The following is a 27274-nucleotide window of genomic DNA, read 5'->3' as shown; positions in this document are numbered from 1 at the left end:
CGGTTAGCCCTAGGCGAATGGCGACAGTGGTTGGAGGGGGCGACCGTTCCTTTTGTCGTTTGGACTGACCATAGGAACCTTGAGTACATCCGTTCTGCCAAACGTCTTAATGCGCGTCAGGCGCGTTGGGCGCTGTTTTTCGCTCGTTTCGAGTTCGTGATTTCTTATCGTCCGGGCTCTAAGAACACCAAGCCTGATGCTTTATCTCGTCTCTTCAGTTCTTCAGTAGCCTCCACTGACCCCGAGGGGATTCTCCCTGAGGGGCGTGTTGTCGGGTTGACTGTCTGGGGAATTGAGAGGCAGGTAAAGCAAGCGCTCACTCACACTCCGTCGCCGCGCGCTTGTCCTAGGAACCTTCTTTTCGTTCCCGTTCCTACTCGTCTGGCCGTTCTTCAGTGGGCTCACTCTGCCAAGTTAGCCGGCCACCCTGGCGTTCGGGGTACGCTTGCTTCCATTCGCCAGCGTTTTTGGTGGCCCACCCGGGAGCATGACACGCGTCGTTTCGTGGCTGCTTGTTCGGTCTGCGCGCAGACTAAGTCCGGTAACTCCCCTCCTGCCGGCCGTCTCAGGCCGCTTCCCATTCCCTCTCGACCGTGGTCTCACATCGCCTTAGATTTTGTCACCGGACTGCCTTCGTCAGCGGGGAAGACTGTTATTCTTACGGTTGTCGATAGGTTCTCTAAGGCGGCTCATTTCATTCCCCTTGCTAAGCTTCCTTCTGCTAAAGAGACGGCACAAATCATCATCGAGAATGTTTTCAGAATTCATGGCCTTCCGTCAGACGTCGTTTCGGACAGAGGTCCGCAATTCACGTCTCAATTTTGGAGGGAGTTTTGTCGTTTGATTGGGGCTTCCGTCAGTCTCTCTTCCGGCTTTCACCCCCAGTCTAACGGTCAAGCAGAACGGGCCAATCAGACTATTGGTCGCATCTTACGCAGTCTTTCTTTTCGCAACCCTGCGTCTTGGTCAGAACAGCTCCCCTGGGCAGAATACGCCCACAACTCGCTTCCTTCGTCTGCAACCGGGCTATCTCCTTTTCAGAGTAGCCTCGGGTACCAGCCTCCGCTGTTCTCATCTCAGTTCGCCGAGTCCAGCGTCCCCTCCGCTCAGGCTTTTGTCCAACGTTGCGAGCGCACCTGGAAGAGGGTCAGGTCTGCACTTTGCCGTTATAGGACGCAGACTGTGAGGGCTGCTAATAAACGTAGAACTAAGAGTCCTAGATATTGTCGCGGTCAGAGAGTTTGGCTCTCCACTCAGAACCTTCCCCTTAAGACGGCGTCTCGCAAGTTGACCCCGCGGTTCATTGGTCCGTTCCGTATTTCTCGGGTCATTAATCCTGTCGCAGTGCGACTTCTTCTTCCGCGATACCTTCGTCGCGTCCACCCGGTCTTCCATGTCTCTTGTGTTAAGCCCGTTCTTCGCGCCCCCGCTCGTCTTCCCCCCCCCCCCCCCCCCCATCCTTGTCGAGGGCGCACCCATCTACAGGGTCCGCAGGATTTTGGACATGCGTCCTCGGGGCCGTGGTCACCAGTACCTTGTTGATTGGGAGGGGTACGGTCCGGAGGAGAGGAGTTGGGTTCCCTCTCGGGACGTGCTGGACCGTGCGCTGATCGAGGATTTCCTCCGTTGCCGCCAGGTTTCCTCCTCGAGTGCGCCAGGAGGCGCTCGGTGAGTGGGGGGGTACTGTCATGTTGTCTTGTCTCTGTCCTTTCCCTTCACCCTGTCTCCCTCTGCTGGTCGTGTCAGGTTACCTTTTCTCCCCTTCTTTCCCCCAGCTGTTCCCTGTCTCCTCCTAACTACCCATTCACCCCGTTCCCCACCTGTTCCCTTTTTCCCTCTGATTAGGTCCCTATATCTCCCTCTGTTTCTGCTCCTGTCCTTGTCGGATTCTTGTTTGTTTGTTTGTTTGTGTCATTCATGCCTGAACCAGACCATCGTCGTGTTACTGTAACCTTGTCCTGTCCTGTCGGAATCTGCCTGTCCGTCTGAGCCTACGTTTTGTTTTCGTCATTAAAGTAACTCTGTTTTGTTAATTCGCTTTTGGGTCCTCATTCACGCACCTTAACAGTGATTTTCTGAGAAAAAAAAAATGTCTCATTTTGTCTGTCATAGTTGAAGTGTACATATGATGAAAATTACAAGCCTCTCTCATCTTTTAAGTGGGAGAACTTGCACAATTGTTGGCTGACTAAATACATTTTTGCCCCACTGTATGTCTGTCAACAAGGTATTATCAAAATGGTAAGCCTACTTTGTCGAACAAGGGTACACAAGCTTTAAAAGTGGAACGTCAACCTGATTGAGGTCTTTTGCGTCATCTCCCCAAGGAACACTTGCCTCACAGGACTCTTCTCTTTCTTGAAAGGGCTTCGGCTTCTGGAACGTCTTCGGCTGAAAGAAAGGGTTCCATTAGCATCTATTTGAGTTGCTTCATCACATTCACACATACACAGCACAAAACTACCTACACAAACAACAGAAAAAAATTGTGAAATAGAAACCTTAGCTTGATGACAGGTGGGGGGCCAATCTTCCCTCTGGAACCACCATTAAATTTCGGCCCAGAGCTGCGATTGAAAACAAGGTTAATCTCAGTCCACTACTACAGATCTCATAAGAGGGAAAAGGCACTCCAGACCTTAAAGTATGCCAGTCATTACACTGTAGGTGGGAGTGGGGGGTATTGGGGAACATGTGATGGCTCTGTTCTTTCTAAACACTGCTATCTTGGCCTAGTCAAGGGTCGGAACTCTTTATTCCGTATCACTTCTCTTGAACAAAACCCTTAAGCCAGACGTACACTACACAATTTTTGCCAGACAAGTTTTAGAGATTGAAGACAAAATCCCCATGTCATTGCCTACTCGAGGCACGCGGCCGTCATTGACACTCGTTTAATGTAAGCGTTAATTCTCCTCCCTCAGAGACACAATCTGAGTGCCACTGATCCAGTCTTTGAACCGTCCAGATATTTTCCAACTTTTTATTTTATCAGCACAAAATATGCAATGCTCTTGTAGTGAGATGTGCAACGACAAGTTTTGACAACGGTGGTAAGCAATAGCCAATGAGAGCTCACCAGATAAGAAGCCAGTGGGACGTTGATGTTGTATTGCATTACCTAGAATGAATTCTATTTCAATTACTCGTTAGGTCTCTCAATTATGGGTAGCGTCCGCTTTTAGGATCGGAGTCCATGAATATCTCTCGAAGAGAGACAGGAGCAACGGCCAATAGTGGACCACTCCACTTCACATTACGGGCCGTAGTCCGCTCCCAGCTTCCATTCTTTTTGGCTTCCTTACGTATATGATTAAGAGCCTCTATTCTCTTCAGCTACTGACTAGGACCTCTGCTCTACTACTTACCTGTTCACAGGTGGACCCTCAAGGACTCCACCGCAGAGCGTAGGATAGGAATGTAGTGAAGTAAAAGTACGTTGTCAAAAATATAATTGGTAAAGTAAAGATACCAAAAAAAACTACTTAACTTTTTATGGCTGGGGGGCAGTAATGAGTAGCTTGGATGAATAAGGTGCCCAGAGTAAACTGCCTGCTCCTAAGTCCCAGTTGCTAATATATGCATATTATTATTATTATTATTATTATTATTATTATTATTATTATATTTGATTAGAAAACACTCGAATGATGTCTGTGAGTAAAACAGAACTCATATAGCAGGCAAAAACCTAAAAAGTAATCCAACCAGGAAGTGGGAAATCTGAGGTTCTTCGATGTTCAACTCAGCCCCTATCGAAGATACAGTGGGATATTGGTCATCTTGCACTTCCTAATGCTTCTACTAGATGTCAACCGTCTTTAGAAACTTGTTTGATGCTTTTACTGGGAAGTGGGGCCGAATGAGAGCTGAATGAGTCAGAGGTCTGGCAGCAGTCACGCGCTGGTCACATGCATTTCACGAGAGGTATCTCCCGTTCCTTTGCTTTTCTGAAGACAAAGGAATTCTCAGATTGGAATATTATTGAAGATTTATGTTAAAAACATCCTAAAGATTGATTCCATACATCGTTTGACAAGTTTCTATGGTCTGTAACGGAACTTTTTGACATTTCGTCAGCAACTAGTGAACGCGCTTTGTGAGTTTTGATTTGTTTACCAAACGCACTAACAAAAGTAGCTATTTGGACGTAAATGGACATTATCGAACAAATCAAACATTTAGTGTGGAACTGGGATTCCTGGGAGCATTCTGATGAAGATCATCAAAGGTAAGTGAATATCTATAATGTTATTTCTGACTTCTGTTGACTCCAAAATGGCAGGTATATGTATTTGTTCTCTGAGCACCATTCTCAGATTATAGCATGATTAGCTTTTTTAAAATCTGACACAGCGGTTGCATTACGGAGAAGTATATCTTTAATTCCATGTATAATACTTAATAATACTATTTTCATCAACATTTATGATGAGTATTTCTGTAAATTGATGTAGCTCTCTGCAAATTGACCAGATGTTTTTGGAATTACTGAACATAACGCGCCCAATGTATACTGAGATTTTTTTTTATATAAATATGAACTTTACCGAACAAAACATACATTTATTGTGTAACATGAAGTCCTATGAGTGTCATCTGATGAAGATCATCAAAGGTTAGTGATTAATTATATCTCTATTTTTGCTTTTTGTGACTCCACTCTTTGGCTGGAAAAATGGCTGTGAGTGTTTTTGTGACTTGGCTCTGACCTAACATAATCGTTTGTGGTGCTTTCGCTGTAAAGCCTAATTGAAATCGGACACTGTGGTGGGACTAACAACAAGATAACCTTTAAAATGGTATAAGATACATGTATGTTTGAGGAATTTTAATTATGAGATTTCTGTTGTTTTGAATTTGGCGCCCACTGGCTGTTGTCATATCGATCCCGTTAATGGGATTTCAGCCCTAAGAAGTTGATACGTAGTATTTTAAAGTATTTTAACTTAAGCACTTTACACCACTGCTAGCCTACAGAGCAACTCCACCTTGCGGTGCTCCCCGGCTTACTGGGTGCCATTAACCTCTCCACAGAGTCATTGCTACCGCTTACCCTTGCCAGGATGACCCAAGACAGGCACCTGAGCCCCAGCTCTACCCCCTGTTGCTCTCGCATCTCAGAGAAAGAGCAATCTCTATGCTTTGCCTGTTTAGGACACAAGCATACTCAAGAAACAGTCGACTACCCAGAGTCGTGTCTGCACTGCAGTACACTGTCGAAGGTTAGCAAGAGAAGGAGACTCAAAAAGATTGTTCCTGCTCTGTGCACCCCCGCCTCCGAGCCACCCCCCAGGATAGGGGACAAGCGCTTGTCTGTACAAAGCTGGGCAGAGGAGATGGATAACCTTAATTCTCTTCCCTCATTTAACGATGACACAATCTTGTGAGAAGGGGAGATAGGAGGCTCAAGCTAATAGCAGCTTCTCCAACTTTGAGCCCGAGGATGGAGCAAGTGAGGGGGAGCCCCCGCAACCTCCCTCCCAAGCACAGCACCTGTCCCGAGGCACCTAGCCAAGGGCACAGACGGTAACAAGGTTGCCAATCCCTCCCAGGTTACACGCTCATCGACATCTGCAAGCAAGCCGCGGCCAAACTCGGCATAGAGTGGTCCAATGTCCCGCCGGACCAAGGGGGACGGAGAACGGAAAAGCCGACTTTTAATACCCAGGCGAAGTCCCAGAACCAGGGCAGACAGACACAAACAGTCCTTTGCTGCTATCACAGTGAAATTCTGACCTCTCAAGCCCCATGGTAGGCTGGAGGACTAGAAAGCCTAGGAGTATCACCCTAGCCTATAAGAGGCAGTTCACAAAGAACTCCATGCTCTTTGCCCTACCCTCTCTCCAGTTCAGCATAGACATCTCTCTAGGTAGAACGGGTTGATAAGGAAGAATTGCTCTACGTTTGTTATACCTATCCACTATACAGCGGCTCTTGTTTTTGACCTCACTACACAGTGGTAGGGTTGGCAGTTGCACTTTTTTTCAAGCTTCCATTTCATTGGCATTATTCTCAGCTATCTGCAATACACTTTGTGACTGACAGGCGACTGTCCCATCAATAGATCGCTAGAAGATGCATATTGTTCATTCTAGCAGGATAGGGCTCTGCAGACTATTTTCTGACTAGCGATTTGAAAAGCCTAAAAAGTAACCGGCTAAAAATGACTAGTCTGCTGTATAGCCGACAGACGGCACTGGTAGAAGGCATTCTTGCCTCAGGCATACAACAGTCTCAGCACCTACACACCCCACTAGCTGGGAAAGATTTGCCACGCATGCGCAGTCTCCCCATGAATGGTGTACTTGGTTGCTTGGGGACCATAGAATTCAGCCTCATACCCTTATGAGCTTGTTTACCTACGGTTCTGGGGGACTTTGGCAACCCGGGTCCATTGCTAAAGGATTGCACTGCGAGCGCCAGGGAACACAGTAGTTTTCACACTACCTCTCAGTTCCCAGAGAAAGGGTTATGCAACCATCTGAGTTAAGCAAGCATTGTTAAGAAGCAGTGCGTCTTGGCGGGGTCGTGCTTCGGAGGATGCACTGCTCTCGACCGAGCCCGTACGGGAGTTGCAGTGATGGGACAAAACTGTAACTACCAATTGGATATCACAAAAAATAAATAATAATAATATTTTTTTTTAAAAAGGTATTGGCTAGATATTTCAACTCTACATGACAAGAGCAAATGTCTGACTGAATATGTTTACAATTACATATTTGTTTTCGCGAGACAGCGCAGTGTCAAGAATCCTCATGGCCAAGGGTGTGGGGCGGCCGGTAGCCTGGTGGGTAGGAGCGTTGTGCCAGTAACGAAAAGGTTGATGGATAGAATCCCAGAGCCTAAAAGGTAAAAATCTGTGATTCTGCCCCTTAGTGCCATGGATGTCAATTAAGGCAGCCCCAAACGAACACCTCTCTGATTCAGAGGGGTTGGATTATATGTGGAAGACACATTTGAGTTGAATGCATTCAGTTTTACAACTGACTAGGCATCCCCCTTCCTCCGATCTGTGCCACATTGTTTAGTGTGCGCACCACTACGTTGACAAGACAAAAAACTACAGGAAAGATAGTTTAATGTGAGAGGCGACGAGATGTTAGGATTTTGAAAGTCATGTAGTGTACACCCGGCTTTACCCGGCAAGGATAAATGGATTTTCCCCATATTTGTCTCAATCAGTGACGAAAAGCTATGCCTTTCTGGTCAATTTAAAATCAAGCTGGATGTGAATGAGACTCCCATTTCCCTGTTCAATTGTATTGCTCGCATACACTTATTTGGCAGATGTTATTGCGGGTGTTGCAAAATGCTTGTGTTCCTTGAAGTAAGTGCAGTAATATCTAACAATACACACACATCTAAAAAATGTTAAGAATGGAAGAAAAAAAATAGAAATATGAGGACGAGGAATGTCCGAGTCCAGAGTACAGTACCAGTCAAACGTTTGGTCACACCTACTCATTCAAGGGTTTTTCTTTATTTTTACTATTTTCTACGATGTAGAATAATAATGAAGACATCAAAACTATGAAATAACACATTGGGAATCATGTAGTAACCAAAAAAAAAGTGTTAAACAAATCAAAATACATTTTATATTTGAGTTTCTTCAAAGTAGCCACCCTTTGCCATGATGACAGCTTTGCACACTTTTGACATTCTCTCAACCAGCTTCATGAGGTAGTCACCAGGAATGCATTTTAATTAACAGGTGTGCCTTCGAGTCCGACAAGGATATACTGCTCTCCTGGGAACAGGCCCAAATCTCTGTCATTTGCGTGAAGAAAAGACGAAGGAAAAGAGGACGCAGATTGGGCTGCCTTCTGAGAATCCGCCGCGAGCGAGTAAACTCCCACTGCCATCCGTCCTACTTGCTAACATGCAATCATTGGAAAATAAAATTGATGACCTACGATTACCCTACCAACAGGACATTAAGAACTGTAATATCTTAGGTTTCACCGAGACGTTGCTGAACGACAACACAGATCATTTAGAACTGGCGGGATTTTCCATGCACCGGCAGAACAGAGGAGCTACAGTTGAAGTCTGAAGTTTACATACACTCAGGTTGTTGTCATTAAAACTCGTTTTTCAACCACTCCACAAATTTGTTGTTAACAAACTATAGTTTTGGCAAGTCGGTTAGGACATCTACTTCGTGCATGACACAAGTAATTTTTCCAACAATTGCTTACATATAGATTATTTCACTGTATCACAATTCCAGTAGGTCAGAAGCTTACATACACTAAGTTGACTGTGCCTTTAAACAGCTTGGAAAATTCCAGAATATGATGTCATGGCTTTAGAAGCTTCTGATAGGCTAATTGACATCATTTAAGTCAATTGGAGCTGTGGATGTATTTTAAGGCCTACCTTCAAACTCAGTGTCTCTTTGCTTTACATCATGGGAAAATCAAAAGAAATCAGCCAAGACCTCAGAAAAAACAATTGTAGACCTCCACAAGTCTGGTTCATCCTTGGGAGCAATTTACAAACGCCTGAAGGTACCACGTTCATCTGTACAAGCAATAGTACGCAAGTATAAACACCATGGGACCACGCAGCTGTCATACCACTCAGGAAGGAGCTGATGAAACAAAAATAGAACTGTTTGGCCATAATGACCAGTGTTATGTTTTCAGTGGAAAAGGTGAAGCACGGGGGTGGCAGCATCATGGTGTGGTATATTGAAGCAACATCAGTCAGGAAGTTAAAGATTGGTCACAAATGGGTCTTCCAAATGGACAATGACCCCAAGCATACTTCCAAAGTTGTGGCAAAATGGATTAAGGACAACAAAGTCAAGGTATTGGAGTGGCCATCACAAAGCCCTGACCTCAATCCCGTATAAATTTTGTGGGCAGAACTGAAAAATCGTGTGCGGGCAAGGAGGCCTACAAACCTGACTCAGTTACACCAGCTCTGTCAGTAGGAATGGGCCAAATTTCACCCAACTTATTGTGGGAAGCTTGTGGAAAGCTACCCAAAACGTTTGACCCAAGTTAAACAATTTAAAGGCAATGCTACCAAATACTAATTGAGTGTATGTAAACTTATGACCCACTGGGAATGTGATGAAAGAAATAAAAGCTGAAATAAATCACTCTACTGTTATTCTGACATTTCATATTCTTAAAATAAAGTGGTGATCCTAACTGACCTAAGACAGGGATTTTTTACTTGGATTAAATGTCAGGAATTGTGAAAAACTGAGTTTAAATGTATTTGGCTAAGGTGTATGTAAACCTGCGACTTAAACTGTACATCTGGTAAGACGAGAGGTGGGGGTGTGTGTCTTTTTGTCAAAAACTGCTGGTGTGCGATGTCTAATATTAAAGATGTCTCGAGGTATTGCTCGCCTGAGGTAGAGTACCTTATGATAAGCTGTAGACCACACTATCTACCAATAGAGCTCTCATCTATATTATTCGTAGCTGTCTATTTACCACCACAGACAGATGCTGGCACGAAGACCGCACTCAACCAACTCTATAAGGCCATAAGCAAAGAAGAAAATGCTCATCCAGAAGCGGCACTCCTAGTGGCCAGGGACTTTAATGCAGGCAAACTTAAAATCAGTGCAACCAGAGGGGAAAATAAATCAAATAAAAGCTCTATTCCACTTTTACTCCACACACAGAGATGCATATAAAGCTCTCCCCTGCACTCCATTTGGCAAATCTGACCATAATTCTATCCTCCTGATTCCTGCTTACAAGCCAAAACTAAAGCAGGAAGTACACGAGTCGCTCAATGCGGAAGTGGTCAGATGACATGGATGCTACACTACAGGACTGTTTTGCTAGCACAGACTGGAATATGTTCCGGGATTCATCCAATGGCATTGAGAAGTATACCACCTCAGTGCATCGACAACATCGTCCCCACAGAAACCGTACGCATTTGTATTTATTATGGATCCCCATTAGCTGCTGCTTTCTTCCTGGGGTCCAGCAAAATTAAGGCAGTTTATACAATACGTACATATCCCAACCAGCAGCCATGGATTGCAGGCAACATCCACAGCTTTCAAGGAGCGAGACACTAATCTGGACGCTTATAAGAAATCCCTCTATGCCCTCAGATGAACCATCAAACAAGCAAAGAGTCAATGAAGGATTAAGATTGAACCCTACTACACCGGCTCCGAAGCTCGTTGGATGTGGCAGGGCTTGAAAACTATTACGGACAACAAAGGGAAACCCAGATGCGAGCTGCCCAGTGACGCAAGCCTACTAGATGAGGTAAATGCCTTTTATGCTAGCTTTGGGGCTAGCAACACTGAAGCATGCACGAGAGCACCAGCTGCTCTGGATGACCGCGTGATAACGCTCTCGGTAGCCAATGTGAGCAAGACCTTTAAACAGGTCAACATTCACAAAGCCGCTGGGCCAGATGGATTACCAGGATGTGTACTCAAAGCATGAGTGGACCTACTGGCAAGTGTCTTTACTGACAACCTATCTGAGTCTGTAATACCTACATGTTTCAAGCAGATCACCATAGTCCCTGTGCCCATGGAAGCGAAGGTAACCTGCCTAAATGATTACCGCCCCGTAGCACTCACGTTGGTAGCCATGAAGTGCTTTGAAAGGCTGAAAATGGCTCACATCAACACCATCCTCCCGGATACCCTAGACCCACTCCAATTGGCATACTGCCCCAAAAGATCCACAGATGACACAATCTCAATCACACTGCCCTTTCCCACCTGGACAAAAGGAACACCCATGTGAGAATGCTGTTAATTTGGGGTGGAAGGTAGCCTAGGTGGTTAGAGCGTTGGGCCAGTAACTGAAAGGTTGCTGGATCGAATCCCCAAGCTGACAAGGTAAAAATATGTTGTTTTGCCCCTGAACAAGGTAGATAACCCACTGTTCCCCGGTAGGCTGTCATTGTAAATAATAATTTAACGGACTTGCCTAGCTAAATAAAAACAATTAATGACTACAGCTCAGCGTTTAACACTCCCTCTGCAACTGGATCCTGGACTTCTTGACGGGCCGCCCCAAGGTGGTAAAGCACGTCTGCCACGCTTATCCTCAACACTGGGGCACCTCAGGGGTGTGTACTTAGAGAAGCAAATTAGTCGAGATGAAGATGACAACTAGCAGCAATCAGCGTCACAAACGTCACAAATATACCAATTTGATTTGCCCTAAGGGTCTAAACACTGGACTGAAAAATCACCATAGACCCCACCAACCAGGGATTCTGTCGTGATAGAATGTGCAGACTGTGAAGGTGATCGTGATGAATTTGAGGTGTGTTTCCACTTCCTCCAGGCTGCAGGAGTGCTCCAGGGGAGATGTGGCATTTGATAGAAATGTGAGGATGGTTCTTCTAGCCCACGAACTTGGACTTGGTTATGCAGCTCAAGAAAATAAGTCCTAAGGATTCCTTCCTTGCATCTCAGCTCATAGAGACATGACAGGAGAATGACAGGTAAATAAAAAGGGAGAGTAGACCATTATTGTCAGGTGACTTGCTGTGTATAAATAATATTTCCAAATGTATTCAAAGTTAATAAAACAGAGTGATAGGAAAACATAACTATACAATGAGACTGTCAAATAGGCCTACAGTGTCATAGGGCTGTAGCCTAATGTGATTAGAGAGAAATGAGTTTTAAATAAAGTAACTACATGCAAATATGCAAATATTTACAATGGGTAACATGCTGATATTTAGTCCTGCAGTTATGACTAATGTTGACAGACATAAGTCCTGCCCCCCACTTTAGTTGCAGATATTCAGAGAGGGCTACAGTCAATGGAGAGTGCTGCAAAGATAATTAGAAGAGCATATGCAGATATAGACCCAGACATAGCAGAGTTGCTGAAGGAAGATGAGGATGCCATCATAGACATTCATGTATCCTTTGATGGCACTTGGCACAAGAGAGGATTCACTTCCAACAACAGGACAGTTGTGAGCATTGGTGCTGGTACCAGAGAGCCATAGAAATGAAGATCCACCCTGTCACAAAAACCTTGGAGAGCATAATTCAAAAAATGTGAGAGGTTGCACAGAAAATGGTAACTGTTTATCATAGAATGTCAAATGATAACCTCAAAAGAATGTAGCACGGAGAATCCCAGAATACAAATGACTGTCTGAACTCTGTAATATGGTCACGATACCCCAAAACTGTCTTCATGGGCAAAAGCCACATTGACGGAGCAACCAGTATGGCAGTAGCCACGTTCAATGTTGAAGCCACTGCTATATCAAATGTGATGAACAAATTGTGGCTTGACAGCACTTTGGTGACACTGGAAGCAATCAGAGAGGAGTTGTGAGAGCTGATGCTGCTTCAATGGAGAGTGCCAAGCGTAGGCGCAGGTCCCATGACACAGTCAAGAAAAATAAAGGGGCACCAGCAACAACTCAAAGAGGGCCTTACATATGGGGCAGGCATTGCTGATTAATGTTCTGCACATTTCAACAGCCATACAAAGTCATTGTATGTGATAAATTGAGCAAAGTGATATGAGAATTGTCCTAAAACTGCATACTTGCCCAACAGACCAGTATTCAAAGCATATGCTCTATTGCTTGAAACAGTTTAGAAGTGATATATAAATGAGAGTTGAATTAAATGTGACAAATTGTCATATTTATGGAAAGTACATTTTAATTGCATTACCCTATCGAATGAATGAATGCAATTGTATTTGTGTCAAATCGCCAACCCATCCTTTATGGGATTAATTGACACAAACAAACATTACAATAACTCACTATCGTAATTAAATGATCATTCTTCCAGCGTTCTCTGCATTGCACATCACATAACGAGTGATGAAATTATAAGTAAATCAATACATAATAGTGAATAAGATTATCTAAACAATAATTACATCCCTAGAGCAGCAAAACTATCTTTAATCGGCCATTTTCTCAAAATGACATGTTCTCCGTGCGCCAATTTATTTTTCTCAGTCTTCAATGGACGTACATTCACATTATTCCACAGATTGTTAGGTCTTGTAGTCAGATTTTTACAGAGGCAATTTTTTTAAATATCTTGTCGTTTTGTCATTTTATGTGTAAATACAGTGCCTTGCAAAAGTATTCGGCCCCCTTGAACTTTGCGACCTTTTGCCACATTTCAGGCTTCAAACATAGACATAAAACTGTATTTTTTTGTGAAGAATCAACAACAAGTGGGACACAATCATGAAGTGGAACGACATTTATTGGATATTTCAAACTTTTTTAACAAATCAAAAACTGAAAAATTGGGCGTGCAAAATTATTCAGCCCCTTTACTTTCAGTGCAGCAAACTCTCTCCAGAAGTTCAGTGAGGATATCTGAATGATCCAATGTTGACCTAAATGACTAATGATGATAAATACAATCCACCTGTGTGTAATCAAGTCTCCGTATAAATGCACCTGCACTGTGATAGTCTCAGAGGTCCGTTAAAAGCGCAGAGAGCATCATGAAGAACAAGGAACACACCAGGCAGGTCCGAGATACTGTTGTGAAGAAGTTTAAAGCCGGATTTGGATACAAAAAGATTTCCCAAGCTTTAAACATCCCAAGGAGCACTGTGCAAGCGATAATATTGAAATGGAAGGAGTATCAGACCACTGCAAATCTACCAAGACCTGGCCGTCCCTCTAAACTTTCAGCTCATACAAGGAGAAGACTGATCAGAGATGCAGCCAAGAGGCCCATGATCACTCTGGATGAACTGCAGAGATCTACAGCTGAGGTGGGAGACTCTGTCCATAGGACAACAATCAGTCGTATATTGCACAAATCTGGCCTTTATGGAAGAGTGGCAAGAAGAAAGCCATTTCTTAAAGATATCCATAAAAAGTGTTGTTTAAAGTTTGCCACAAGCCACCTGGGAGACACACCAAACATGTGGAAGAAGGTGCTCTGGTCAGATGAAACCAAAATGTAACTTTTTGGCAACAATGCAAAACGTTACGTTTGGCGTAAAAGCAACACAGCTGAACACACCATCCCCACTGTCAAACATGGTGGTGGCAGCATCATGGTTTGGGCCTGCTTTTCTTCAGCAGGGAACAGGAAAGATGGGGAAGACAGGGAAGATGGTTAAAATTGATGGGAAGATGGATGGAGCCAAATACAGGACCATTCTGGAAGAAAACCTGATGGAGTCTGCAAAAGACCTGAGACTGGGACGGAGATTTGTCTTCCAACAACACAATGACCCAAAACATAAAGCAAAATCTACAATGGAATGGTTCAAAAATAAACATATCCAGGTGTTAGAATGGCCAAGTCAAAGTCCAGACCTGAATCCAATCGAGAATCTGTGGAAAAAACTGAAAACTGCTGTTCACAAATGCTCTCCATCCAACCTCACTGAGCTCGAGCTGTTTTGCAAGGAGGAATGGGAAAAAATGTCAGTCTCTCGATGTGCAAAACTGATAGACATACCCCAAGCGACTTACAGCTGTAATCGCAGCAAAAGGTGGCGCTACAAAGTATTAACTTAAGGGGGCTGAATAATTTTGCACGCCCAATTTTTCAGTTTTTGATTTGTTAAAAAAGTTTGAAATATCCAATAAATGTCGTTCCACTTCATGATTGTGTCCCACTTGTTGTTGATTCTTCACAAAAAAATACAGTTTTATATCTTTATGTTTGAAGCCTGAGGTCGCAAAGTTCAAAGGGGCCGAATACTTTCGCAAGGCACTGTATATACAAAATATGCAGCCGTCATACATACAATTCCATTAAATTTCAATATTTTGATAAATTGATCTGTAAAAGTCTGACCATTGAGTGTCTTATCACAATAAAAACAAGAAACATTCTGCCTTGAAGCAATGTGTTGAGAAACAGATTCTCATAATATGCAAAGTAGCACATATTTAAGGAGGGTTTGCCTCATTTGCATATTTAAAATACATTTATAAATAAAACGTATAGTACAATAACATCTTGTATTTATGTATACTTTTAACTGGTAAAGTTTCAGTCTGATGAGAGTAAGTTTTTTTTATTTTTTAATCCCTATTAGCCTGTGGAATTTCTTTCCTTCTTAATGCATTTGAATCAATTGTGTTGTGGTAGGGGTGGTAGGTAGGGGTTGTATACAGAAGATCGCACTATTTGGTAAAAGACGACGTCCATATTATGACAAGAACAGCTCAAATAAGCAAAGAGAAATGACAGTGCGTCATTACTTTAAGACATGAAGGTCAGTCAATGCAGATAATTTCAAGAACTTAAGGTTTCTTCAAGTGCAGTCTCAAAAACCATCAAGGTCTATGATGAAACTGGCTCTCATGAGGAGCACCACGGGAATGGAAGACCCAGAGTTACCTCTGGTGCAGAAGTTAAGTTCATTACAGTTACCTGCCTCAGAAATTGCAGCCCAAATAAACGCTTCAGAGTTCAAGTAACAGACACATCTCAACATCAACTGTTCAGAGGAGACTGTGTGAATCAGGCGTTCATGGTCGAATTTCTGAAAAGAAACCACTACTAAAGGAAACCAATAAGAAGAGAAGAAGAAAATACTTGCTTGGGCCAAGAAACACAAGCAATGGACATTAGACCGGTGGAAATCTGTCCTTTGGTCTGATATGTCCAAATTTGAGATTTTTGGTTCCAACCGCCGTGTCTTTGTGAGACGCAGAGTAGGTGGTTCCCACCGTGAAGCATGGAGGAAGAGGAGTGATGGTGTGGGGATGCTTTGCTGGTGACACAGTCTGTGATAGAATTCAAGGCACACTGATGAAACTGGCTCTCATGAGGACCGCCACAGGAAAGGAAGTCCCAGAGTTACCTCTGCCGCAGAGGATATGTGTGATGGTGCTTTGCTTGTGATACTGTCTGTGATTTATTTAGAATTCAAGGCACACTTAACTAGCATGGCTACCACAGCATTCTGCAGCGATACGCTAAATCTAGCTTGCGCTTACTGGGATTATAATTAGTTTTTCAACAGGCCAATGACCCAGCACACCTCCAGGCTGTGTGAGGGCTATTTGACCAAGAAGGAGCTTAATGGAGTGCTGCATCAGATGACCTGACCTCAACCCAATTGAGATGGTTTGGGATGAGTTTGGACTACAGAGTGAAGGAAAAGCAGCCAACAAGTGCTCAGCATATGTGGGAACTTGGAAAAGCATTCCAGGTGAAGCTGGTTGAGAGAATGCCAAGAGTGTGCAAAGCTGTGAAGGCAAAGGGTGGCTACTTTCTACTATCTCAAATATAAATAGACTTTAGGTTACTACATGATTCCATATGTGTTATTTCATAGGTTTGATGTCTTCACTATTATTCTACAATGTAGAAAATATGAAAAATAAAGAAAAACCCTTGAATGAGACATACATTCATACTCCAGACATTTCTCATCCTATATATTTTTTTATTTCATGCTTAACATTTTTAGATGTGTGTATTGTTAGATATTACTGCACTGTTGAAGCTAGGAACACAAGCATTTTGCTACACCCGCAATAACATCTGCCAAATAAGTTTATGCGAGCAATAAAATTGTACAAGGTAAAGTGAGTTTCATTCACATTCAGCTTGATTTTAAATTGACCAGAAAGGCATAGCTTTCCATCAATGGCTGAGACAAAGATGGAGAAAATCCATCCCTTGAATGAGTAGGTGTTCTAAAACTTTTGACTGGTACAAATAAATATATATATATATATATATATATATATAACACACACGTTAGTGTTGAAGTCTGAAGTTTACATACACCTTAACCAAATACATTTAAACTCAGTTATTCACAATTCCTGATATTTAATACTTGTAAAAATCCCTTGTCTAGGTCAGTTAGGATCACCACATTATTTAAAGAATGTTTAATGTCAAGATAATAGTAGAGATAATGACTTATTTCAGCTTTTATTTCTTTCATCACATTCCCAGTGGGTCAGAAGTTTACATACACTCAATTAGTATTTGGTAGCATTGCCTATACATTGTTTAACTTGGGTCAAATGTGTTGGGTAGCCTTCCACAAGCTTCCCGCAAGAAGTTGGGTGAATTTTGGCCTATTCCTCCTGACAGAGCTGGTGTAACTGAATCAGGTTTGTAGGCCTCCTTGCTCACACACGCTTTTTCAGTTCGGCCAAAAACGTTTCTATGGGATTGAGGTCAGGGCTTTGTGATGGCCACTCCAATATCTTGACTTTGTTGTCCTTAAGCCATTTTGCCACAACTTTGGAAGTATGCTTGGGGTCATTGTCCATTTGGAAGACCCATTTGTGAACAAGCTTTAGCTTCCTGACTGATGTCTTGAGATGTTGCTTCAATATATCCACGTACTTTTCCTCCCTCATCATGCCATCTATTTTGTGAAGTGCACCAGTCCCCCCTGCAGCAAAAGGATGGTGTCCTTCGGCTTGCAAGCCTCCCCCTTCTTCCTCCAAACATAACAATGGTCATTATGGCCAACAATCTTATTTTTGTTTCATCAGACCAGAGTACATTTCTCCAAAAAGTACAATCTTTGTCCCAATGTGCAGTTGCAAACTGTAGTCTGGCTTTTTTATGGCGGTTTTGGAGCTGTGGCTTCTTCCTTGCTGAGGGGTCTTTCAGGTTAGGTCAATATAGGACTTGTTTTACTGTGGATATAGATACTTTTGTACCCGTTTCCGCCAACATCTTCACAAGGTCCTTTGCTGTTGTTCTGGGATAGAGCTGCACTTTCCGCACCAAAGCACGTTCATCTCTAGGAGACAGAACGCGACTCCTTCCTGAGCGGTATGTCGGCTGCGTGGTCCCATGGTGTTTACACTTGCGTAGTATTGTTTGTACAGATTAACATGGTACCTTCAGGCATTTGGAAATTGCTCCCAAAGATGAACCAGACTTGTGGAGGTCTACAATTTTTTTCTGAGGTCTTGGATGATTTCTTTTGACTTGACCATGATGTCAAGCAAAGAGGCACCGAGTTTGAAGGTTGGCCTTGAAATACATCCACAGGTACCCCTCCAATTGACTCAAATTATGTCAATTAGCCTATCAGAAGCTTCTAAAGCCACAACATAATTTTCCAATCTGTTTAAAGGCACAGTCAACTTAGTGAATGTAAACTTCCGACTTCAACTATGTATGTATGCATGAATGTATGTATGTATGTATGTAAAGTGGGGCAAAAAAGTATTTAGTCAGCCACCAATTGTGCAAGTTATCCCACTTAAAAAGATGAGGCCTGTAATTTTCATCATAGGCACACTTCAACTATGACAGACAAAATGAGAAAAAAAAACCCAGAAAATCACATTGTAGGATTTTTTATTAATTTATTTGCAAATTATGGTGGAAAATAAACTTTTGTTATTGACCAAATACTTATCTCAATACATTGTTATATACCCTTTGTTGGCAATGACAGAGGTCAAACATTTTCTGTAAGTCTTCACAAGGTTTTCACACACTGTTGCTGGTATTTTGGCACATTCCTCCATGCAGATCTCCTTTAGAGCAGTGATGTTTTGGGGCTGTTGCTGGGTAACACGGACTTTCAACTCCCTCCAAAAATGTTCTACGGGGTTGAGATCTGGAGACTGGCTAGCCCACTCTAGGACCTTGAAATGCTTCTTACGAAGCCACTCCTTTGTTGCCCGGGCGGTGTGTTTGGGATCATTGTCATGCTGAAAGACCCAGCCACGTTTCATTTTCAATGCCCTTGCTGATGGAAGGAGGTTTTCACTCAAAATCTCACGATACATGGCCCCATTCATTCTTTGGCCCCATGGCCCCATTCTGGTCCCTTTGCAGAAAAACAGCCCCAAAGCATGATGTTTCCACCCCCATGCTTCACAGTAGGTATGGTGTTCTTTGGATGCAACTCAGCATTCTTTGTCCTCCAAACACGACGAGTTGAGTTTTTACCAAAAAAAAATATTTTGGTTTCATCTGACCATATGACATTCTCCCAATCTTCCAAATGCTCTCTAGCAAACTTCAGACGGGCCTGGACATGTACTGGCTTAAGGAGGGGGACACGTCTGGCACTGCAGGATTTGAGTCCCTGGCGGCGTAGTGTGTTACTGATGGTAGGCTTTGTTACTTTGGTCCCAGCTCTCTGCAGGTCATTCACTAGGTCCCCCCGTGTGGTTCTGGGATTTTTGCTCACCGTTCTTGTGATCATTTTGACCCCACGGGGTGAGATCTTGCATGGAGCCCCAGATCGAGGGAGATTATCAGTGGTCTTGTACGTCTTCCATTTCCTAATAATTGCTCCCACAGTTGATTTCTTCAAACCAAGCTGCTCACCTATTGCAGATTCAGTCTTCCCAGCCTGGTGTAGGTCTATAATTTTGTTTCTGGTGTCCTTTGACAGCTCTTTGGTCTTGGCCATAGTGGAGTTTGGAGTGTGACTGTTTGAGGTTGTGGACAGGTGTCTTTTATACTGATAAGTTCAAACAGGTGCCATTAATACAGGTAACAAGTGGAGGACAGAGGAGCCTCTTAAAGAAGAAGTTACAGGCCTGTGAGAGCCAGAAATCTTGCTTGTTTGTAGATGACCAAATACTTATTTTCCACCATAATTTGCAAATAAATTCATTAAAAATCCTACAATGTGATTTTCTGTATTTTTTTTTCTAATTTTGTCTGTCATAGTTGAAGTGTACCTATGATGAAAATTACAGGCCTCATCTTTTTAAGAGGGATAACTTGCACAATTGGTGGCTGACTAAATAATTTTTCGCCCCACTGTATATATATAAAGACAACATGGATAGAATATGTAGTGTATCTGAAGAATATTATATGTACAGCAATAGTTAAATAGGAGGCCTCGACTAGAATACTTGCTTCTACACCTGCATTGCTTGCTGTTTGGGGTTTTAGGCTGGGTTTCTGTACAGCACTTTGAGATATCAGCTGATGTACGAAGGGCTATATAAATAAATTTGATTTGATTTGAATACAGTATATACATGAAGTTGGTAAAACAGAATGTAAACATTATTAAAGTGACCAGTGTTCCATGACTATGTACATAGGGCAGCAGCCTCTAAAACTAGGGTGATGCAGACTGAAGGGAAATACTGACACCAGATGAGGCATGCATACATACAAGGTGGTCTTGTGGTCCCTATAGCGGCCGCTGCGCTCTCTGCTCCGGCGCCTCTCCCTGCTGCGGCTCCGCTTTCGCTCGTGGCTGCGGCTCCGCTTGTGGTCATGGCTCTTCTTGCGATCCCGGCTTTTGCTTCTCTTCCTGTCTCTGCTTCGACTCCTGCTCTTTTTTTTCCTGAGGAAAGAGAATGACTCAATGTGAGGCAGTGAATAAGTAAAGATCAATAAACATTTTAGAACAATTGTCAAAATAATAAATAGATTTGGGTGAGCGTTGCTTGTTACTACACCATGTCTGTTTCACTTACTTCTTGCTGCGTTCCTTGTGCCCATTTGGACTACTGTGCTTGATCTCATCCTAAGCAGGGTTGATAGAAGAACAGCATGAGGACGAAGAGGCAACATTTGAAGTTGTCGGGATAAACGGGGGGTGGGAACAAGAGAAAATATAATAATTGTTAAAAAAAAGTATTCATGCTAAAGTTTACATGGGGACTGAGATCTACAGTTAGGGGCTTTTAAATAGTGTCTATTCACTTGTTCTCTCTCTCTCCAATCATACTGTCGATGAGACATTTAGCATCTAGTCAAGTTCTATGAGTAATTATCCATATCTAAAGTCATATCTCTGGTGCATTTTTCTGAAGCAGCCCCATCCAGATCAGTTCCAAGGCTATTCTTTGCCTAAGACCAATGTGGCCATGCTAGCAACCCAAAACGGATCGATTTCCAGTGGGGGGGGATGCCATTCCAGTGATCTTCACCAATTTTCGTTCGTGGACTGTAAGAGCTCGATGCCACCTCTGTCACACATCTCGCCCTGAAGCAAACAGGGATTCACACTGCTTAGTAATATCAACTACCAAGGAAAGTCATGATTAAATATAAGATGAGGTATATGAAACTCCCTAGTTGGTACTGTCGCCAGCAGCATAGAAGAGTTCCATGTTTCCTACTGTTTGTACTCTATTAAATATAGGCCTTACATCAAAGTGTGGCAAATATAATGGACATATGAATAAATAAACATGTACTCCTCGTGAATGAGCATGCAAAAAAATTACATTCTGGTCAACCATGGAGAAAAAGCAATTTTCAGTTATACAGGTTATGTAAAATGTATAACTTGTTGGTGAATGCAGTGTAACGACAAAACCCACACTTCCTTCCTCACTAGAATGAGAAATGAGAGTGAACATTGTGAACTAACATACCTGCGTCCTGTACTTAACCATACACATCTCATGTATTGAAAGTAAAGGACATGCAATCATGTTTTCAATAATGTGTCAGCTTACCAAACCTTTATCATTACAGAGGCCGATTTCACTATATCGGTCTTAAATCAATAGCAGGGTAAAGTCAATCATGTGGAACAACCACACCATGCATACAGATATTTGAATACTGTCTCCATGGTATGTCTTTTAAATTAAAGGAACTGGCTTCTCAACCAGGCCCGATGGGCATTTGTGTTTTTCTAATCGAGCTGGCTAAAGTTCTGCAGTTTATCACAAAGCAGAAAGGCTGTATGTGAGGTGAAACAGTCAGAATCTATTCTGAACACTTCTCTACTTTTTGACAAACTTCTCAGATATGTGACAGACATTGTTTGACAGCTGTCAAACTCTTGGTTAACACCCACATGCTCAGAAGATGGTTTAGGCATTTGTTGACAGGTTCGGCATAGTCCATGCACAAAACATTAGCCCAGTTGTTGAGATAAAGGAGAATGCCAACTAGGCCTGATCAAGAACCCAGTCCCTCAATTAAATGTTATTGTGCATCCACTGCATTCGCCTTGTAGACTGGCCATTCAATGACCACAATTATGTTACCAAGGGGACCACAGTACAGCAATACATTGGGCAATTACTACCTTCATTTTTTGACAGATCACACTGGAATTCATGGAAGTAGAGGTGAGATATCGTTAGGCAAGTCTACAAAAAGAGATAGATGGGCATTTATTCATAGTCTGAAAAGGAACTGCAGCATCACATCAGAAACACACATAGAATAGGCTAGAAATTTTGGGTCTGGGGCAAAGAAGTGACATAGACCACCACAGTATTTACAATAAAGTGCATTACAATCACAAACAATACCTTAGGCCAAAACCCACCTTTCGATATGGAGCCTCAAGCATTGCTTCTATGTCAAAGTCATCAGCCATGATGATTGAGCACTAGAGGGGAAGATAAACATAATTTAAACACGGTCATAATAAACGGCGTTAGTCTTGGATTTACACCCCGTTGATGCAAGTTTGTTTGCATTTATTGTACCACAACTTGCTGCCTACGCTAACATTAGCTAGCCAACACATGCTGCTAACATAGTTAGTTAATTAGCGAACAGTTACGTTTCAGTTTACTCCACATAACATTACTAGTTAGTTAAATCCGACCGGCCTGTGTGTTTGACACACCGGCTGATCTTGGTTAGCCAAGGTTGTTCATTTGACCAAAGACCCTATTTGACTTGACCACGTTAGCTAGCTAGCACAGATGGACAGGGGAGGTAACAACCGTAGCAATCTATGACCACACACGTAGATCGTTACTGTACTAAGATACTGTATGCAAGTTAATTAACTAGTTATACAACGTGTTACGAAAGACAACGTTCAGATATACAAGTAGCGAACATTAACGTACCTGAAATTTGTGGAAAACGTTTCTGCTCAAACAAGACCAACTCGTGAGGGTTTCTTGTAGCTGGTTCTTGTTGCAACAAGCAAACAGTAGCTAGCAGGCCTCTCGTTTTGAAGCTACGAATATATTTTCTTCCACGTTGCTAATACAAACTAACAATGGCTACATGTAACTGCAAAGGTACCTTTTTAAATCCCAAATCAAACGGTATACACCGTGTAAACAGACAATAATATAAAAAAAAAACTTGATGTGCTGAGAAATATGTATGAGTGCGAAACACTGTTGTTGCTTCTTTTTTCCCGTGCTCATCTAATGACGCATGCTATAAATAATCTGTGGTCGCGGTCCAGAGAAATTTCATCGCAGTCGTCTGCCAGATCTATGGTACAGTATGTATCAATACACTGTACTGAACCATTGATTGCTATGTTAAGACTCAATAGAGTACCACAGTATGAGTCATAATACCCATAAAACCTAGAGGTCAAACAAGGAAGTGGTTCCAATCGTTTTTCCACCATTCATTTTTCCCATAGGGGATTTAAACACTTAAAATAAGGGCTGTGTTTCGTGTAGGTATGCTTACCCTGGCGAGACGTTTTGATAACCGTGTATATCTCTAAAATCGCGATATATTCGCCTGTATTTACCCCCCCCCCCAAAAAAAAAATAAAATAATAATAATAATAATAATTAACCGCTAATTAGATGCTAATGTAGCTATCATGAAGAGCTACAAATGCCATGATGATCTGGATGAGACTGCCAAATCGAGGCAAAGGTAAGAATCTCTGGATTAACTATTTAATGGTAGTTAAATGTAGTAATTAAGAAATTGGCTACATTTCTTTAATTTCTTCAGGATCAGTTGAGCTAACGTAGGCTAATGCGATAAACAAGAACATTTCCCAGGACATAGACATATCTGATATTGGCAGAAAGATTAACAAGAATATAATTTAAGCTAACTGCACTGTCCAATTTACAGTAACTATTACAGTGAAATAATACCATGATATTGTTTCAGGAGAGTGTACTTGAAAAGTTATTAAACAAACAATTAGGCACATTTGGGCAGTCTTGTTACAAGATTTTGAACAGAAATGCAATGGTTCATTGGATTAAATTGACAATTATTTGAACTGTCTTGTGCAAGTTTTAAATTGACACAATATCTGTTAGCAAAGGTGTCAGCTAGAGAAGATGTGCTGGAGATTGCAGGGATTTGTAGTCTTGCATGATGTCTACTTTGATGCTAATTAGCATTTTCGAATCTGAACGTAAATCGAGCCGAATATAATAATAAAAGTCATATTGTCCGAGAGAGATTTACATGGTTGTCAAAACGTCAAGCCAGGGTAAACCTACACAAAACACAGACCTTATTTTAAGTGTTTCTAAAATTCCCTATGGGAAAAATGAATGGTGGAAAAATTGAAGCCATTTCCCTGTTTGACTGCTTGGTACAGTGGTTGCTCCACTAAAAGTTTTGTGACTATTCTCTGGGATTTAGAGGTAATTTGTGGTTTAGTACTGTACCCTGAGTCACTACTTCATTGCTCCAGACCAGCCCAAAGGGGAGTTAGAGCACTGATTATGCTTTTGGGTCACACGGCGCTACTGTGTCTCTGTAGTACTGTGGCCTACTCCCGACCGGTTGTATTGTACAGCACCTTAGTGGCCAGCGGTGACACTGCAACGCAGTGCAAGCTGTGTTGCTACAGATGCTGGTTCAATACACATGCCGGCCTCGACTGTCAGATCCATAAAATGACTGAAGGTTTTTGGTTTCTCTCCCTCTAAAAACCAAAATAAATCATTCTAAATAACAAACTGGCTTTAATTACAAATTAGTAACAATAATTTTATTACAAATTAGTAACAATGTTTCACCCCATGTTCAAGGATGACCTTTTTCTCGCTCATTTTACGTTATTTGAAAACAAAATCATCTCCAAAATATTGTTATTTTTTAAACAAAGCGATTATTATTATTATTATTAATTTAGAATTATATAAAAGCCCCTTGGATATTCTCACAGATATATTATTAACCCTGTTATTAGCAGGACAATATTTATTGGTCATATAGGTCATGGCTCCTGAGTGGCGCACAATGGGATTGCCTTGCAGTTCTCCAGCTGTATCCACTGAAATAGCCGTGGGCGCGCAAGGTTCAAGGCAGGGGGCATGGGATGGGCGACAGAGCCGCGCACAGAAGACGGACCTAGCCCATGGGGAAGGGCATAGCGCTAATAATGGCGTTGACTAGGGGAACTTTCCCGCTGTTCTTAGGGCCGGTCTGCACGTTCAAACTTAAACAATGTAACTAATAAGGGCGTGAAAAATTATCCTTCGATATGAATTCGGAGGGCAGATATTATTGAATATTAAAGCATTAGACCTCTCACTAAAGCCACCACTCAAGTGTTATACTTAAATCCTAACTGGAATTAACGAAAAATTACATGAAAAGCACACATTTGTAAATCCCAAACTCTAAAAGTAATTGGAAAGGTAGATGCAAATGATTTGTGACATTGTGGTTACAATAAAGAATGTAAACAAGATGCTGTGTTTTTATTTACAGTAGTGATGGACAGCTGGTGGCATTTTGAAAACAGGGTTTTACATGTAAGGGATAACCAAAAAACTGTAACTGAAATCTATAATGTTAAAATATAGTTGTAGACGGATGAACCTTGTCATGTGTCTATTCAATGTTTGATTCAACAGTTAAAGCCTTTCAGTACCCGTAGTGTTTGGGTAGCCATCCAAGACATATTTTATGTCTGATAAGAATGTCTGTGTTGTTTGGCTTCCCTGGAATGGGGTCAAAGGTGCAAAAGTTCTTGACAATTTTGTCAAGGCGCTCCATGCTAAGAGTGCTGAGAGGGTTGGCTTCATTCGGTTTTGGGCCGAAAGGCCAAGAGGAGAAGCCAAGCTTTGGCTTTGTTGGCAAGGAGATTTTTAAATGCAATAATTTACTTGCATTTAAGAGCAGTTGGAGGCCACGGAAGGAGAGTTGTAATGGCATTGAAGCTCGTCTGGAGGTTAGTTGAAACAGTGTCCAAAGAAGGGCCAGAAGTATACAGAATGGTGTCGTCTGCGTAGAGGTGGATCAGAGAATCACCAGCAGCAAGAGTGACATCATTGGTGTATACAGAGAAGAGAGTCGGCCCAAGAATTGAACCCTGTGGCACCCTCATAGAGACTGCCAGAGGTCCGGACTACAGACGAATACGGCTGCACAGTATTGTCTTTTATCGATGGCGGTTATGATATCATTTAGGACCTTGAGCGTGGCTGAGGTGCACCCATGACCAGCTCTGAAACCGATTGCATAGCGCAGAAGGTACGGTGGGATTAGAAATGGTCGGTAATCTGTTTGTTGACTTGGCTTTCGAAGACCTTAGAAAGGCAGGGTTGGATAGATACAGGTCTGTAGCAGTTTGGGTCTAGAGTGTCTTGGTGGGACCGTTAACTAAAAGTGCACAATTTGGTGAAAGCCCCAAAAGCTTCAGAAAGCCTGAGTTTCACATCACAAACTTTAGCTAAATAGTGATTATCTTCAAACCTGACATTTTTTATAATATGCACTGAGTGTAGTATAACAACTTTGCAACAAATGAGTGGTAGCTAGTTTCTGCCAAAAAAGTGAGCGTAACTAGGGGGAATTAAGTAGGGGTTTGCAGAGTACTCAGATTAAACAAGTATCATAACGGATATGGAGAATTTCCCAAATAAGATGATGACATTAGTATTTTTTGTAATTATCCGCAAATCTGAAGAAATATATTTTTTAGCTGCCAGCACGCATCTCTCGTTCACTCAAACAGTGTGAAGCACTGTGTGCTCCAAACAACTATTGTCTAGTTCTTCTGTCTGAAAAGAAACTGGTTGAATCTGTTGAACCTGCTGCAATGATTGGATTAGAACAAGCCACCCTCCGTCTGCTCTCATTTCCCCAGACAGACACGTGCTGCCTTTTCACTCACTCACTCTCAGTCACTCGTCTCTGGGCACAAGTCTCACCCTTCTCCAAACATCATGTATGAATCAGAATCTATAGCTTGTCATGTGTTGTTCAATCTAGTTATTTTTTGTAGACCTTGCAAAGGCCATACAGTATGGTTGTTTTGGCCTACTTTTTTGTTGTTTTGTAGGTCTACTTTGTCTTTAAATTATTAAGGGATGACCATAACTATTCCACGAGAAGGACTGAAACTGATGTTGTTCCTTTTAGATTTAAAAGCGGTATGGGGAAATAAACTTTTTCATACTCCGCTGCCATTCTTTGCAATAGTCTTCTAAAATAATTTGAAACTTATAACCTCCATAGGTAGCTTCAAGTTCTCACTGAAAAAAATGGCTAAATAGTAGTATGTCTCAAAAGTGAGTCATAAGATTATAGTATGTGGCTGAGAAGGAAATGCCCGGGATAGCTTATGGTCTGCCTTTTGCTACCTGTTGTTTATTGTATTGTGCTTTTCTTGTATATATTAGGGGTTGATTGTTTTATATACAGTGGGGCAAAAAAGTATTTAGT

General features: G+C 42.2%; 1 protein-coding gene across 4 annotated transcripts in view; it reads right to left on the bottom strand.

The window, feature by feature from the left end:
* LOC110527657 (RNA-binding protein 39) overlaps positions 1–23397 on the bottom strand; it is a 62351-nt gene extending 38954 nt beyond the window's left edge. For 2 of the 4 annotated variants that reach the window (XM_021609073.2, XM_021609074.2), the window contains exons 1-6: positions 22726–23397; positions 22191–22253; positions 20374–20423; positions 20067–20240; positions 2502–2567; positions 2296–2391 (exon numbers count right to left, since the gene is read on the bottom strand). In XM_021609073.2, coding sequence (XP_021464748.1) covers positions 2296–2391; positions 2502–2567; positions 20067–20240; positions 20374–20423; positions 22191–22241 — 437 coding nt within the window. In that variant the 5' untranslated portion in view covers positions 22242–22253; positions 22726–23397. Of the gene's footprint in view, positions 1–2295; positions 2392–2501; positions 2568–20066; positions 20241–20373; positions 20424–21944; positions 22009–22190; positions 22254–22725 lie in introns of all 4 variants that reach the window. The other 2 variants (XM_021609075.2, XM_021609076.2) reach the window with 2 other exon arrangements.
* Between the last annotated feature and the right edge of the window lie 3877 nt (positions 23398–27274).

This window comes from Oncorhynchus mykiss, chromosome 7 (genome assembly GCF_013265735.2).
Source record: "Oncorhynchus mykiss isolate Arlee chromosome 7, USDA_OmykA_1.1, whole genome shotgun sequence".
Lineage (NCBI taxonomy): Eukaryota > Metazoa > Chordata > Actinopteri > Salmoniformes > Salmonidae > Oncorhynchus > Oncorhynchus mykiss.
Note: the sequence above shows the minus strand (reverse complement) of the source record. Positions and strands in the feature narration are given on the sequence as shown.